The 14,509-nt window shown below is 40.1% G+C and overlaps 1 protein-coding gene across 1 annotated transcript in view; it reads right to left on the bottom strand.

Annotated features, from left to right (window-relative positions):
* Positions 1–203: 203 nt before the first annotated feature.
* TBX18 (T-box transcription factor 18) overlaps positions 204–14,509 on the bottom strand; it is a 34,006-nt gene continuing 19,700 nt past the window's right edge. Inside the window, exons 7-9 of the mRNA XM_013003630.2 lie at positions 10,932–10,996; positions 5,119–5,213; positions 204–3,143 (exon numbers count right to left, since the gene is read on the bottom strand). Of these exons, the coding sequence (XP_012859084.1) occupies positions 2,419–3,143; positions 5,119–5,213; positions 10,932–10,996 (885 nt within the window). The 3' untranslated portion in view covers positions 204–2,418. The remainder of the gene's footprint in view (positions 3,144–5,118; positions 5,214–10,931; positions 10,997–14,509) is intronic.

Below are 14,509 nucleotides of genomic sequence, written 5' to 3'. Positions count from 1 at the left end.
GAAATTATATTTAACACATGAATTGTGAACACCAGGCCTGGCCAAGTTCTTCCTGCCTTGTCACTGAGAGCTGTAGAACTTGTGTTAGGGGGTATTAATATATTCTTTGGGGGAATATTAATAAATTCTTAGCACAACATTCATACACACTTAAAATGATTATCCTCCAAGATCATCAAAGGGTTTAATACCACACTTTAATATAACTTCTTAAGTACTTTTTAATAAAATACAGATATATAATTACAATAATCAATGCATATATGTCATTTAATGCAATAAAAGCCTAGTCTTTGAAATGACATGGTGATTTTTATTTACAGTAAATCCCTAAGGAAATAACATTTGTACAATATTGCTAGATTTTACCCAAAATATTAAAAAAAATTATAAGGTGGTATCATCTCAAATTATCAACTGCAAAAATGAAAAATGTTTTGCTTATTAGTATAAATGGATATAAATCATTACTTTCCATGTTCTCTCCATATGGAAAACTCTCTTGTTCTTTGAAAGATATCAAACGTGAAGGTTGAGATGAACTCATGAGGACTCTTCTCATTCTCAAAGCCTTATTCGGAATTTGTCAAGTGATTAACACTGTACACAAGCACCTCACATAGACCGGCCGGTTCCAAATGACTCACTTCCCCTGCTGCTAATTGTAATGGAAAATCAATACTAATTTGATGGACTGCTGAAGAACCCAAGAGGAAATTTTTCAATATCTATGAATGTGAATCACATGCTATGCAAATTCTGTTCAAACAGTAGAGCCTCCATAAATACCTAACAGTTACACAGTTTTAAGGTAAAAAAGTCAAATCAGAAGCTAAGCCCTTTAGCCATCCCTACTAAGGATGAGTTAAAGCATTTCAGCTTAGTAATGAATGGGAATCAGGTCCTCTTGCCTTGGTAAATACATGAACTCTCATGAGTTGATGGGCAGCCACACTATTTTACTTTTCTACAGAAGTAAGATGAGGCTCCTCATTACTTATTCTTAGCTTTTTCTATTCATCCCATAATGTGCTCAAACCATTTATACATGATTCAAAGGCTTTTTAAAAAGTGAATGCTAGTTTTCTCTCTCTGATTTTGAAGCTAAAAATGCTGCTGAGTTCTAAAATGTTATAGTTCCTTTATCATAATTAGTATCTTTCCTCTTACTCCTCTAAAAACACCTTTATGTTAATGGCCATTGGCCTTTGTACTACAACCCCCAAAAGACAGATTGCTGAAGATAACCCTCTAAAATGCCTTACAGTGTGATTTAACACCATAAAGGACTAGGGTGTATCTGATGTGAGAAGACTCAGACAGAGGGGTAGAGTTAAGGAGAGGGGACATCTCACATTGTAGGAGTTATGGGACATAAATAGAAGCATAAATGTCTTTTTCCTTACTTAGAGACCATGAATCAGGAACCTCAAAACAACATGGACAAAAGCTCCTAAATGGAAGAATGGATGGTATAGATGTCGATATGGTTCTTGTTGATTTATAAGATAGAAATTTCTCATTGGAATAAAAGAATTTGAGGTGGATTTATTTTCACTTTACCATTCCAGTCATTTTTGAAAATTGGAATTCAATAATATTTATAGAAGACATTCTTTAATGGTCTATTTGATAAACTAAATAATAATGAGAAGACACATCAAAATACTGGGAATTATCCTCTGCAGATGAGTAAGTGCCTTTTATATGCCCAATGAGAAGTCAGAGGAATAATCACAAGTTTCTCTTTCACCTTTCCTAAGAAAATAACAACAATTATTATGAGTTATGAATTCTTACCCACCCAAAGTCATAGTATAACTGTGGTACATAAGAAGAAGCAGGAACACAAAAATGAAACCATGATTGTAAATTCCTCAGATCTAACACCAAGAACATCAACTGGCTTTTGCATTTAAGGCTCTCACACTTACTGTGTCCAAGAATAACAGAAATCACGAGACACTCTGCTGGTTACTGCGGGTTATCAACACTGAAGTATGAAACCTTTTAAAGCATTGTTCTTATAAATTAAGTTACAAGCCCTAGTCTGGTTAGTATCAGAGGCAAGGTTTTAAGTTCATCATTTGGTTTTAAAAGGTGTCTGAGAACACTGGCTAAACATACAACACCCCCACTCCACCCCACCCAACCTTCTGTGCAACTGGATGAACTAGGGGACAGAGAGGGAGGGTGTCATTTTGGACGCTGTAAAATTCCATGTACCATGTATGTACAACTATATATACCAATAGAAAATTACAACCTCACCATGAAAGTCAAACGATTCAATGAGCCTGCATTTCCTATTGCTACGTGTACACGTTACCAGCTACAGATCATTTCCTCCATATTGCAAAATAAGAAAAAGAAGAACGTCCGTTAGACAAATTCAAATGTAGCTGAACATAGACTTCATTACACCATATGTGCAGACACTTGAGATGACGACAGAGTTAAGCTTCCGAGGGTCCTCGAGTCAAAGAAATTCTGCTGAGCCCCGCTGCTCAGCAAGTGCACGCCTTCCACGGGGGGCAACATCTGCCGATCCGTCAGGGTTCCACTCGGTGAGGACCCCAAGAAACTCCCTTGAGAAGAAACAATTTTCTCAGGACTGGCAGCCAGTTTGGGGGATGTGGAGAAATTATATCCATACAAGGCACAGGGGCTGTGTAACCTGAATGTGTTATAGGAGCCCTGGTGGGTCTGGTTAGTGGCAAAGGCATTGCTGGATGGTGAAGGCATGATATATTGGAGCTGGGGGGACATCCCTGAAATTTGCATGGACAAGCTGGTCTGCGGGCAGCTGAAGGTGTCACCATCACTGCCACCCATGGACATGTTCACAGAGGCACTGCTGCTTACACCCACATAGGAGGGAGTCCTGGGTGGGGCAAAGGTCTCGCTGGTCTGGCTGGTGAGCCTGTTGTAGGTTTCAGCCAAGGATGTGCTGTACCGGTTGAGGGTCAGGCCTGAGCGGGCACAGGCCGAGTAGTCAGCCGGGGCCAGGCTGCACAGCTGGCTGGTATTGGGCCCCAGGTGGAAGGCGGGAGAGGAGCAAGGGGAGCCAGGCAAGAGATGAGGGTGGGTGGTAGGCACGCCATTCCCAGGACTTTGCAGTAAGGTTGAGGAACTTGTATTTCCTGAAAAAGGACAAAGATAATCATTGAAATATGAAGAGTTCTTTCAATTTGGTAGACGCACGCTAGCCACAGCTTCTTACAAGGAGGGTTGCAAAGAGGAAAAAGAGAAGGGCCTGGCTGTCAACAACCTTTACCATGGAATGGATTCAGATTCAACGATTTTACTCCGAGATCATCTCGATGTGTCATGTCAGAGGATGAAGTGGTTTTGCTTGTTTGTTTTAATCACAGAAAACAGTACGACGTGACCATAAAGTCTTTTCACCCTCAATATCACTTACTCTAGTTATCATTACTAATGACTGTCAGCAACTTGATTAACTATTTTATCTTACAAAACAAAAGTAGAACTTGTGCTTTGTTTTGAACCTGTAACTATTATTTCTCTCTGTCTGTTTTACCTGTTCCTTCAGCAATGCTTGATCTAAATCAAAATCCTTTCTCACAGAGAAGAGAAGTCACTGAGAGAAATCGCTGATCTGCTCAAAGATAGGCCCAGCATCAGACATGTCTGCAACTGGCGGTGCGAGCTTCGGCAGGTCTGGGCTGTTGTGAGAAGGGAATCGTCTGCTGCTTTGTCGACAGTCGTCGCTGAGACAATTCCACCTCACAGCAACGCTGTGGACAACAGAACAGAAGACAGCTCTGCCTGGCGCTACCCTCACAACTACTGCTCAGGTTGAGTCTATTGTTGCACTTTAATACTTCCAAAAACCGCACTTCCAGCCAGAAAACACATGCCAGCCCAAGAGCCGACATCCAACAAGCAAACAGTTCCAAGAGCCTTCGAAAGGGGTTAACCCTGCAGCCAACCAACAAGGATGGTGGCTGGCTCTCCCTCTCTGGATCTGCTGGCAGATTGATGTCCGCATGCCTGACCGAAATGAAGGGGCAAGGACTCCAAACGGCTGCAAAGGCTATCAAACATTCAGTGTGCTAGCAACAGTGTTTGTATGTAGCTTCTCAAAATACTCGGGGTGGGCAATCAACCAATGAGTATCACCCAAATACCGGGATGCTGGGTTCTCACTGGGGCGTCGGGCAGGACTTGAAGTAAAAAGCCTGGCTGCAGGACTGGGCTGGGAGCCCTAGTTACTGAGCAGACCATGGGAGAAGCTCATTCTGGGAAACACGTGCCCTGGGCTTATGGGAATTATTCAGAGCTGGACACAGAGGAGTGGGCCTGACCTGCCCATCAGAAAACCCACAGTAGAGCCCTGCCGAAGGAAAAGCAGAAAGGAGCTGGAAAGAAAGGCTGACATGGGACTGGCATATGAATTTCCTTGTGAAGTGTCCCTGACACCAGCATCCACTAGCCTACCTCGAGTATTAACAGGAGATTGAAGGGTGTGGCATAGGTCATATAATAATTTGTTTTTAAATGTCTCCGCCATGTTGACTTCTACTCCTGGTGATCCCATGTAGGTAAGAGTAGAACATGCTCTTCGAGGTTTCCAATAGCTGGTTTCCATGGAAGCAGATTGCCCGGCCTCTCTTCTAAAGTAGACCCAACTAGGTTACCTTGACTTGGTTCAGAAGTGGAGCAAACAAACTGTTTGCACCACCTAGTTGGAGCAAACGAACTGTTTGTACCACCTAGTGATTCCGGTGCAATGTGGAACAGTCTAGAACAAGTAAGATTTAACCAATGGCCACGGCAGGTCTTTTGTCTTTGTTGTCTAGCTTCCTTATGCTCATTGATGAAACAGATGGATTCTGTAGCCAGTGAGGTCACTATTAGAGATATAGAACATAATCCATGGATTTTTCTGTGCCTGAGCCCTGAGGAGCATGGGAGACAGATACAGCAGTCTGCTTCGGTAAAAAATCTATAGCCTTGAAAACTCTATGGGAGTTTCCAATTTTATTCTGCCCCACAGGGTTGCTGTGAGTTGGAACCAACTGGAAAGCAAAGGGTTTGACCTTCCACACAGGAACTGTCTGCAGGCGTGATTCGGGAGACTTTGTGATTTACCTTGTTTGGGGATCCCAGGGATATCTTCGAAGGTAAGAGTGCGTAATGAAGGGCGCCAGAACGCATATGACTCCACCAAGGCTTCCAAGCCCATTCTGTCGGGAGGATAGAGATGGGGGACACGAGAAGTCGGGGTCAGGAGTAATCAGCCTCTCAGACAAACAGTGCTGATGTTGACAGTACCATCCCCCGCTCCCCAGCCTAAACACACATCATGGCAGGTCATAGAAAGCATTTCTGCAATGGCCAACCACTCTTTCACCAGGAGCAGTACAGACTGGGAGGACGTGGGCTCCAATGCTGTCCTCTTTGGCCAAGGGGCTGACGTGAAGAGCGTTTAGGCTAGCGGCTGTGGGTCAGAGACTCTGCTAGGGTCTGGAGAGGCTCCTTCCTGTGAAGGAGCCTTTGCCACAAAAGCTGCACTTATAAAGCCACCTCTTTTCTAAGGGCTTTTCTGCCTCATCATTCTCTACCTTAGCCTTCAACTGAAAGGAGCAAGCACTCACCCAATGAAAACAGACTTTTCTCACAGGCACAATCTCCACCACACCCAGTGCTGCCCTGGCCAGGCTACCTGTCCATCAACGGGGAGCCCAGGAGGGGGCAGCACTGACTTCTCAGCCCACTGTGCAAGAGGCTAGCAAGATAGTGAACTCATAAGGCCTATGTGGCTGTCAGATCTACAAATATAATGCACTAAAAACAAAGCCCTACGTACGCTTAAAGAGTTAATACTTAACAAGCTAAGCTGATGATAGTTGCATGATTTGTCTTTAGTTTAAAACCTTGGGCAATGACTGCTTGAGAAATTGTCTCTATGTTAATCACCAATCTTGAGCCCCACAGTTGTTCTCCCCTCTAGGTTTTGGGAAAGAGCCCCTTTCCACAGAATGGGAACTAGTTCATTCTTAGTTCTCAGAGACCTGAGACCTTACCACTCTTCCCTCAACCACTGGACCCTTAAGCCTGCGGTTCTCAACCTGTGGGTTGCAACACCTTTGGGGTTCACAGGGGTTGCCCGATTCATAACAGTGGCAAAATGACAGTGATGAAGTATCAATGAAAATAACTTTATGGTTGGGGGTCAGCACAACATGAGGAACTGTATGAAAGGGTCATGGCATTAGGAAGGTGGAGAAACACTGCCTTAAGCAATCGTTAATCTAGATCCCATTGTGTTTCTCATGACACAGAGAGTACCCGAGTAGGAAATGCCTGCTTCCTAGACTGTCAAATAAAAGTCTACCATGCACTTAGGACTTCCAAACACTTTGTAAGGTATATCTTTAAAAGCTCAGACCCAGGGGGCTACCCTTCTGGATTTCCTGCATCCTCAACTCATGATGAACTATGAACTAAAACTAGAGGAATCTCTCAAAGGAGCTGGGTACCACCTTCAGAAACTACTGGCTGGGGTCTCAGCATTCTGGGTGAGTGACATGTGTAGACAAAACCATCTCGTGCTACTTGCCCTTCGGTTGCAAGATTTTACACATAGAACTTGCCTCCTTCAACGACTGGAATTTAGTTTCTCTCCATTAATTTGTTGATTTCTATCATCAGCAGTGATGGGAAAGGGCTCTGTATGTATAAGGGTGGTGTTTACACATGTACATGCGCTCATGCTTTGCTCTCAGGGACAGACACATAAACATGTGAGTGCACACATGAACCATCTCTTAACTCACAGGGGGCTGGGGGAATGTGCTCTGAGAGCGCTTGAAGGAAGGGCAGCAGCCTTCCACCGGTGCCAGCACTAGGTTGTCAGATGGATGGGCCGGGCAGAGTGGATCTACACGTTGCCTACCCGGCTGTGAAGGACAGAACAGCTCCAGATCTTTTCGATTCGCCACAAAGAGAGGGTTCTTTAGAAGTAAAAGACTTGGACCGGGGTCAAGTGAATTAGACCATGGTTGCTGCTTACTAAAACCTTATGTGTGAATTTTAATTAATTTCTTAACTTCCCTGAATTTCAGTGGCCCCATAAAGTAAGATTCGATCTCAACATTTCTGAAGCCCTTGGAACTTTAAATTGTTTAATACTAAGTGGTTCCTCTCAAATCAGACATCCCAACTGTAGGCCATACACAATACAAATCCAACATCCCTCAGAAAAGTATTTTGTGAATTGAAAGACTGATTTCTGGGCAGTTTTGCAAGCCTGCCTGGTCAGTCCCAACACCCAACACTACTCCAAAATAATCTCCCAAACAGCACCCGGCACTCACTCACCCAGCGTTAAATGGGGCTGTGGGCTGCATTGAATACTGGGTGATGAATGTGGTTTAGATGGTCATCCTGTATTTCAGCTTATATTAATTCTAAATGTTTACGACTTTCCAGAGAAACCCTTTAAAAATTGATTTTAGAATGTTAGGACACAACTTTACACAAAGCTGCTTTTTTTATATTACGTCATGGATGGGTTTTTAGTAATTAAAGTTATCAATATTAAGGATAGCAAAATGGTCCCAAGTGGTTTAAAGGGAGTGTCTGAGAAGGTATTTAAAGGGCATCCACTGGACTTAAGTTTACTAGCTATAAAGAACAAACGCGCATTCTTTGCTTTAGCAGTATTTGCTTCGATACAAATTCTTGGGAAGAAATGAGGAATCCTGACAAACTTCAAGCACGACACTTTAAAGTGAAGTTCTGAGGGTGTCCCAGCTCCAGAGGACCTGATCTGGAGCTAGCAGTGGAGAGTGGCCCCCAAGGCTGATGTTTCACACTGCAAGTTCCAGAAAGGATTTCAGGTATTCTGCAGGAAACAGTTATAAACTATTTACTGGCTGAATCTGGACTTAAAAAGAATAGCCTTCATTTTCTCCAGTAATGGAGACTTTTCCCGTCTAGTTAAAGAAAAGATAAAAGGCACCTCCTGCAGACGTGTAGCCGAGGCGATAATTTATACAAGATGCCTTTGAACAATTTCCACATTTTATCACCACCCCAATTTATGCTATCAAATGGCCACGTTTATTTGGCAAAATGGCCATGTCTTTTTTTTTTCAGTATTTAAAGAGAAGAAATTTCTGTACCTTCCTGAGTAAAAAATTTTATAGGGTCAAAGCTAAGGCCTAACTGAAGAATGAAACTATTCTCAGCACATAAATTTTCTTGCACGTAGCAAATGTCTTGCAGAAGCGCTTTTAAGGGCTAAAGCTACTGGTTCCTATAAAATAAGCTGTGGAGCCATAAATAGCCAGAACGGGATCATTTTTAATTAAACTAAATTGTTTTATACAGTGTAAGCAATCACAATTTCATGTTTATCTTGTCCTGCTCAATTTGTTTATTTCATGTATGGAAAGAAATAAAATGTTTTTAAAAGCGATAACACAATGGTCTAATAAAGGAATAACACAATGGTCTAATAATGGAATGGGGTGAACTTTTTCCCATGATTCTCTTCTCAATGAGTTTATAACAAAAATATCACCTTCCTTAACCCCAACCTCTGACAGCACTTTGCTCTCCACCAAGCCTTATGTAGAAGTTGGGCTCTTTAAAAAAAAAAAGAAGTTATGTAAGAGCCCCCAATAAAGTAAAAACTAAAAAAGAAAAGAAGTTATAAATGTTTAAAGTTGACCATATTCTCTGTTCTCCATATAAGCATCCTATGTACTTATCAGTGGGAAAAATTAACATTAAACTTAAAAAAAAGTATAGTGACTTACACATGCCTTGGCATTGCCAAGTGAATATTACACAGTTTATAGTAAACAGAGGAGTAAATGTGAAATCTTCCCTAGTAAGAAGGTCCAGTGCAGGCACAACATGCTTTTCCAGCACTAAGACATGGCTGACACATTTGGAGCAAAATCATAATGTATAATCTCAATAGAAGTTTAAAAAGTATTAAACTGGAGTCAATTGTTTTCTGTATAGCCATTAAAAACATTAAAAGTTTAGAGTCAGGTAAAAAGTAGTAGCAAGCACCATGGATGCTCTCTATCTACATATTCTTGAAACAGCCAAAGGAAAATAAAAATTTCTTATTGAAACTAGCATTTTGACCTCACCATACCAAACAATAGTTTATTTTCAACAATGTCACTGATCTTCGCATGGACCAAATTTACATACCAAAATGTCTTTTCATTATGCCAACATAGCTAAAGACATCCCTGAAGCTTTTTTTTTTTACACATCTCCTTACTATCTCACTTCTACTTGTAGAAAGTTCCTTCCTTATTATTGACCCAGAGCAGGCTTATAACAATATTTTAGTTTATTGCTTCAAAAGTGAACTGAAAGTAATTTAATACTCTTAAACAGATAATCACTATTCTACTAAAGCTAAAACTAAAAGAATAGTCCATAAAAATATTTGTCAAGTGTGGTAATAGGTCACCCTAAAGAGTCCCCTCAGTCACCCTCACTAGGCACCAGCTCCAGTTATTAAGACATTGTTTTATTGACACTCAGTTTTCAGGAATGCCTCAAAAAGAAAGGAAAGCCAGAGCTAATGTAAAATAACAAAAGCCAAGCTGCTTCCAGATGCAAAGTTTTCACTTTGAAACAGATGTGTAAAACGAGATAGAATAATCAGCAGTCAGCTAGTTTATATTAGGAATTCATTGAAACCTTCCTATGGAATAAAGAACTCTCAAGAGAAGCCCTATGATTAAGCCAGTCTTACAGATCTACCTGAACTAAATTGAAGACTATTGTCATTTCAACAAGTCATTGCTATGTTCTGTTTTAATCTTCCTATTGTATCGTCTTTAAATAATGCCCTTGAATGTCAAGATGAAACCAACTCTCCACAAGTACTTGATTATATTCTGAGAAGAGTTACTGTCTACACTTAGTCTGCCAAATTACCTGCCTGAAAGAAAATCTGGACTCCAACCTGATTGTTTCTCTTTAAACTTTGCAATAAAACTGTTTCTAAAATGAGACAATTGGTGATTTTAACTTCATGCAAAGCCTATTGATACCAAATTCCAAGGAGTATTAGAATAACATCTGAACTAAAATAATAAACTAATTATAAAAATTGTTCAAATGCTTCTTTTTATAAGCAAGATGCTTTTAACAACATTTAGCTCAAAGCTTTACCTCACAAAGGCATTTGGAAAGCACTAGCATTATCAAGCCCTGTTGATAGTAATCATGATTTTAGAAAATGATGCACCAAATTGTATTAGAAAAGAATCACATCAATAAACCTTGAGAAAAAACCTTGGCACACAGAGTAGGTGCTCTGCTTCTTGATAAAAGTAATGGAGTGGAATTCACTATTATAGCTGTCCCATTTGGAACACCATAAAATATGATCCAAGAAAAAAATAAGCAAGTGTGTAACTGTCAGAGAAGCCAAGCCAAATTTGGAAACTGAAAAATATCAGCTCTCTTGGCAATAGGGAGTAGTTCCATAATCTAGTTTGAAATACGAGAAAACAAGAGACCCGATCACACCCAGACAACAGATTCAAGGAGGTTGCGGCATCCCTAAGCAAATTCTAAACTGGTAACTGGCACAGAGAGGATAGGAACTTCAGATATTAGACGCCATGGGGCTGTAAGGGCAGGTGTCCCCAAGCCCTGCGAAAGTAGCATAATTGTACACCGAGAACGTTGTTTTTCACCCCAGCATCACAGGTGAAAGTTCACCTAAGAAAAGGCAATCCACATTACACCCCAAAATAAGTTGTCTCCGTGACACGATAGTATTAACAAACTTAAATCCTCAAAAGAAATTACTTCAAGCATGTTAGAAAATATAACTGCTTACTTTTTAATAGAAAATTCACAATTAGATATCAGTAATATTTAGTACAGTCAGAATGTTCTACACTAAGACTTACCTGTTACGCCCAGAGTCTCGAAAGCCTTTGGCAAATGGATTTCGATCTATCTTTAGGCGAGTAATCTGCAGAATATGAATATATATATATATATTTTATGGACAGAAATGTTTGCAGAAATAACAACTACTCCAAAATGAACTGTTGAAGGATTCTATTTCATTCCTCTTTCCGATCCTCTGGATCTTTTATTATCCTAAAAGAAGAGCTAAAGGAAAATTTCAGAACTCATCCAGAACATCCAAACATCCACCTGCTATGACAAGGACACTCTGCACCCCTGTAAGATCTCTGTAAATAAGTATACGTTTATTTTGCTTTAAATAGTCCTAAAGGATGGCTGGGGCTCTTTGGTTGGTAACTTGCTGAATGGTTGACAATTCTTCCTAACCTGAAGTTCCCTCTCTAGCTTTTTGATGGGCCCTAATCCTGTTTCTCTAGCAATAGAGGTGATAGAGAACCCTGATGGACAATTTTACTTGAAGGCCATTCATATGCTTGAATGTTATTAAGCCCCCTCTCGGTGTCTGTACTTCAAAATTAGACAGCACACATGCCTTCCACTTTTCTCTCTCTCCCTTAATCATCTTTGTGACTCTCCTCTGATAGTTTTATTTTCCCCTCTTTTATCTTTGGAATCCTGCGCTGAGCGGAGCGCCGTGGTGACTATCTAACCAGGAGGAACCACTATTTTAAGCTGTTACTGGACTGTATCTTATACAGATAGGGAAAATATCCATAACTACTTTCCTGCCCACCATATTAGGTCAGGGGTAGCGGGAAATGCTCCCAAATACTTTAATGCCTTTCATCACTACTACTACTTCACTTGTAACATCTTGAGCGTGACACTAACCAACAATACTCAATATACTTCCCATTTTGTCTAGTGGGACTTGCAGCCTATTTTTTAAGAGGGCCATCATGCTGTGCTTTCCACGCTCCTTGGCTTCACGAAAGCTACGCTAACGAGGATACTTCTGACTTCCACCACCTTGGCTGATGGTGAAGATCACTAAAGCAAAGAGAGGCAGATTTCAAAAGTCACCTGCAAAACCCCTGTGCTGCTCTGTGCCTGCAGGCAATCACCCTCCGTCAGGTCCACAACACCCAAGACATATGCACTTGATCTATTTTCTGAGAATGTGACTAAAGCAACATTCTACATGATATAATAAAAAATGTTTGCTGATTAATTCACCATGTTTACCACTGTCAGTAAAGTAATCCTTTATTGAGCTTTTTATAGCTCAGTTCTCTGTTCATTTCAGAACATTTTACATACAGCATTTTAAAAAAGAGTACAGATTCATATAATGATCCCTGGCCTAAATAAAAATATGTACCACTTATTACTACCATTTTATGACTATTGTTCCAAGAACACTGTGGTAAAATTTTATGCATTGCATCGCATTTAATTCTTGCAAGTTATATAGCAGCTAATACCAAAATGTTACCTTTCAAACAAACTGAGGCTTAATTAAGATCATGCAGTTGATACGCAGTGGAAGTGGACTAGGATGTCAGGCTTCAAACCCCATGCTGTCAGCCACCAGCCTGCATACTGAGCTTCCATAAACTCTTACACTAAATGATGAATGTGATTGCATGTTAGCAACACATTCCTTTCTACTCATCAATTTCCTTTCTAATTTTCCACCCTCTTCATCAGATTATGTAACCACCAATGTGCACCAGAAGTTCATTCTATCTCTATCTTACTTATACTAACATAGAAGCTCACTGAAAATCCACACAGAAAATTTAGCTCTGTGCACAGCGTAAGAGAGGGAAAAAATATGTATGCACTATGAATTGGGGTTGTCGATCAAAGGCTTCTGCTCCCATCTCATTAGTATTTTCCTTAAAGAAGTATTTCTGCCACTAATATATTTCAAGAACATTTTCCTAGTAACCTGTGTTAATTCTAAAGATACATTGGTGTTCCTTCCTGAGTTAGTCAATCATTAAAAAGGGTGGCAATGTGAGTGGGGGAGGCTAGGACAGCTATAGTTATGGCACTAGGCTGATGTCCCTGCAGTGGATGAAAGCTGGTGAGTCTCTGAGCCCTAACGAGAACTGCAGAACAGAGATCTCAGGGACTGTGAAAATCAGAAACCACCACAGAGGTTGCACAGCCTCAAAGGATTAACTCAGATGTACATAAATGTAAACAGAAATCGAAGGCCCAAATAAATTTACTAACCATTGAAATAAAAACTAAAGAAAAACCTGAAGGCCACACCAACTTGAACTGTGTAACAATTTGCTGTGGAAATTGGCCTAATTGCATGCATTAAATAGTTGCCTTTAATTCCATTTCCCACCTACTGGGCACATGTAGACACAATATTAAAGAATTGTATGTATTTACGCCTTAAAGAATTGATAATTTAATATTTTAAAATAACCTATTCCACTATGGCAGATTTCTCAGGCTCTAAGTAAGTAAGTGTCTCTGTGGACTGCTAACTGTATGGTCAGTGGTCAAATCCACCAAGGACTCCAAGAGAAAAAGATGAGGCTGTCTGCTCCCATGAAGATTTAAGTCTCAGAAATTCTTCCCAGAGTCAATGTGAATCAGACTCAAATCAGTGGAAGTAGTTTTTGTTTGGGGTTATAATAATTAAAGACTATCTTGAAAGAAATAACTCTTTTTTAATAGATACTAGCATGACTCTATACCAGAATAATGCTCTTGAAATATTTCTCATCACACATGAGCTGTAGTAAAATAAAATGAGCCGAAAAATCATATATGCTACACAATTCACCACTCTATATTTGCATCTCTGTTCCCCAGATATAAAAATGATCCCGAATTTTAAATATTATCTTATTATTCAATGTATCAAAATGAAAAGTAAGTCTCAAAGTGGAATGTAAGTCAGTTGTGAGAGCATTCTTGTATAAAGTTCTTACAACTATAGCCTTACTTAAAAAAACATGGACAAAAAATTGTTATGAGAGATCTTCAAAAGTTCATGCAAACTGTACACTATGGGGAAAATATGCATGAGTTTCAAAATTGTTTATACCAAAATCAAACTCTGCTTAAAATGTTATAACATCAGAACAAGTTCTCATTTAGAGCTGTAAGAAGATGTCAGTTTGAAAAGGGGCCTTGTCAGACAAACATGAATTCTGCTAAAATTGAAACAAGGAAAAACATCACATTTATGGTGAATCCTGTGTGGAAGAGTGGTGATGTCCTGAAGTCTTAAGAAAAGTTTATGAGGTCAATACCCCCAAAGAATGACGTCATTTACAAATAGATAACTTGTTTTCAAGAGGGACCAAGCAATGTTGACATTGAAGCCCACTGCAGTAGCCCATCCCCTCCAATTTGAAAAAAAAAATTAATCTTGATCATGTCCTAATGAAAGGAAACCAGTGAACAACAGTAGAAACAACAGCCAATATCATACATATCCAATTGGTTCAGCTTACACAATTCTGATTTTAAAATGAAAGTTGAGCAGACTCTCCACTCACTGAGTGCCCAAACTGATGCACCCACATCAGCTGCAAAAGCTAACAAACAAAAAAGCAGAGCTGTCAGATAATTTTTTTTT

This window comes from Echinops telfairi, unplaced genomic scaffold (genome assembly GCF_000313985.2).
Source record: "Echinops telfairi isolate 266 unplaced genomic scaffold, ASM31398v2 ScPeMD7_3533;HRSCAF=4204_0, whole genome shotgun sequence".
Lineage (NCBI taxonomy): Eukaryota > Metazoa > Chordata > Mammalia > Afrosoricida > Tenrecidae > Echinops > Echinops telfairi.
Note: the sequence above shows the minus strand (reverse complement) of the source record. Positions and strands in the feature narration are given on the sequence as shown.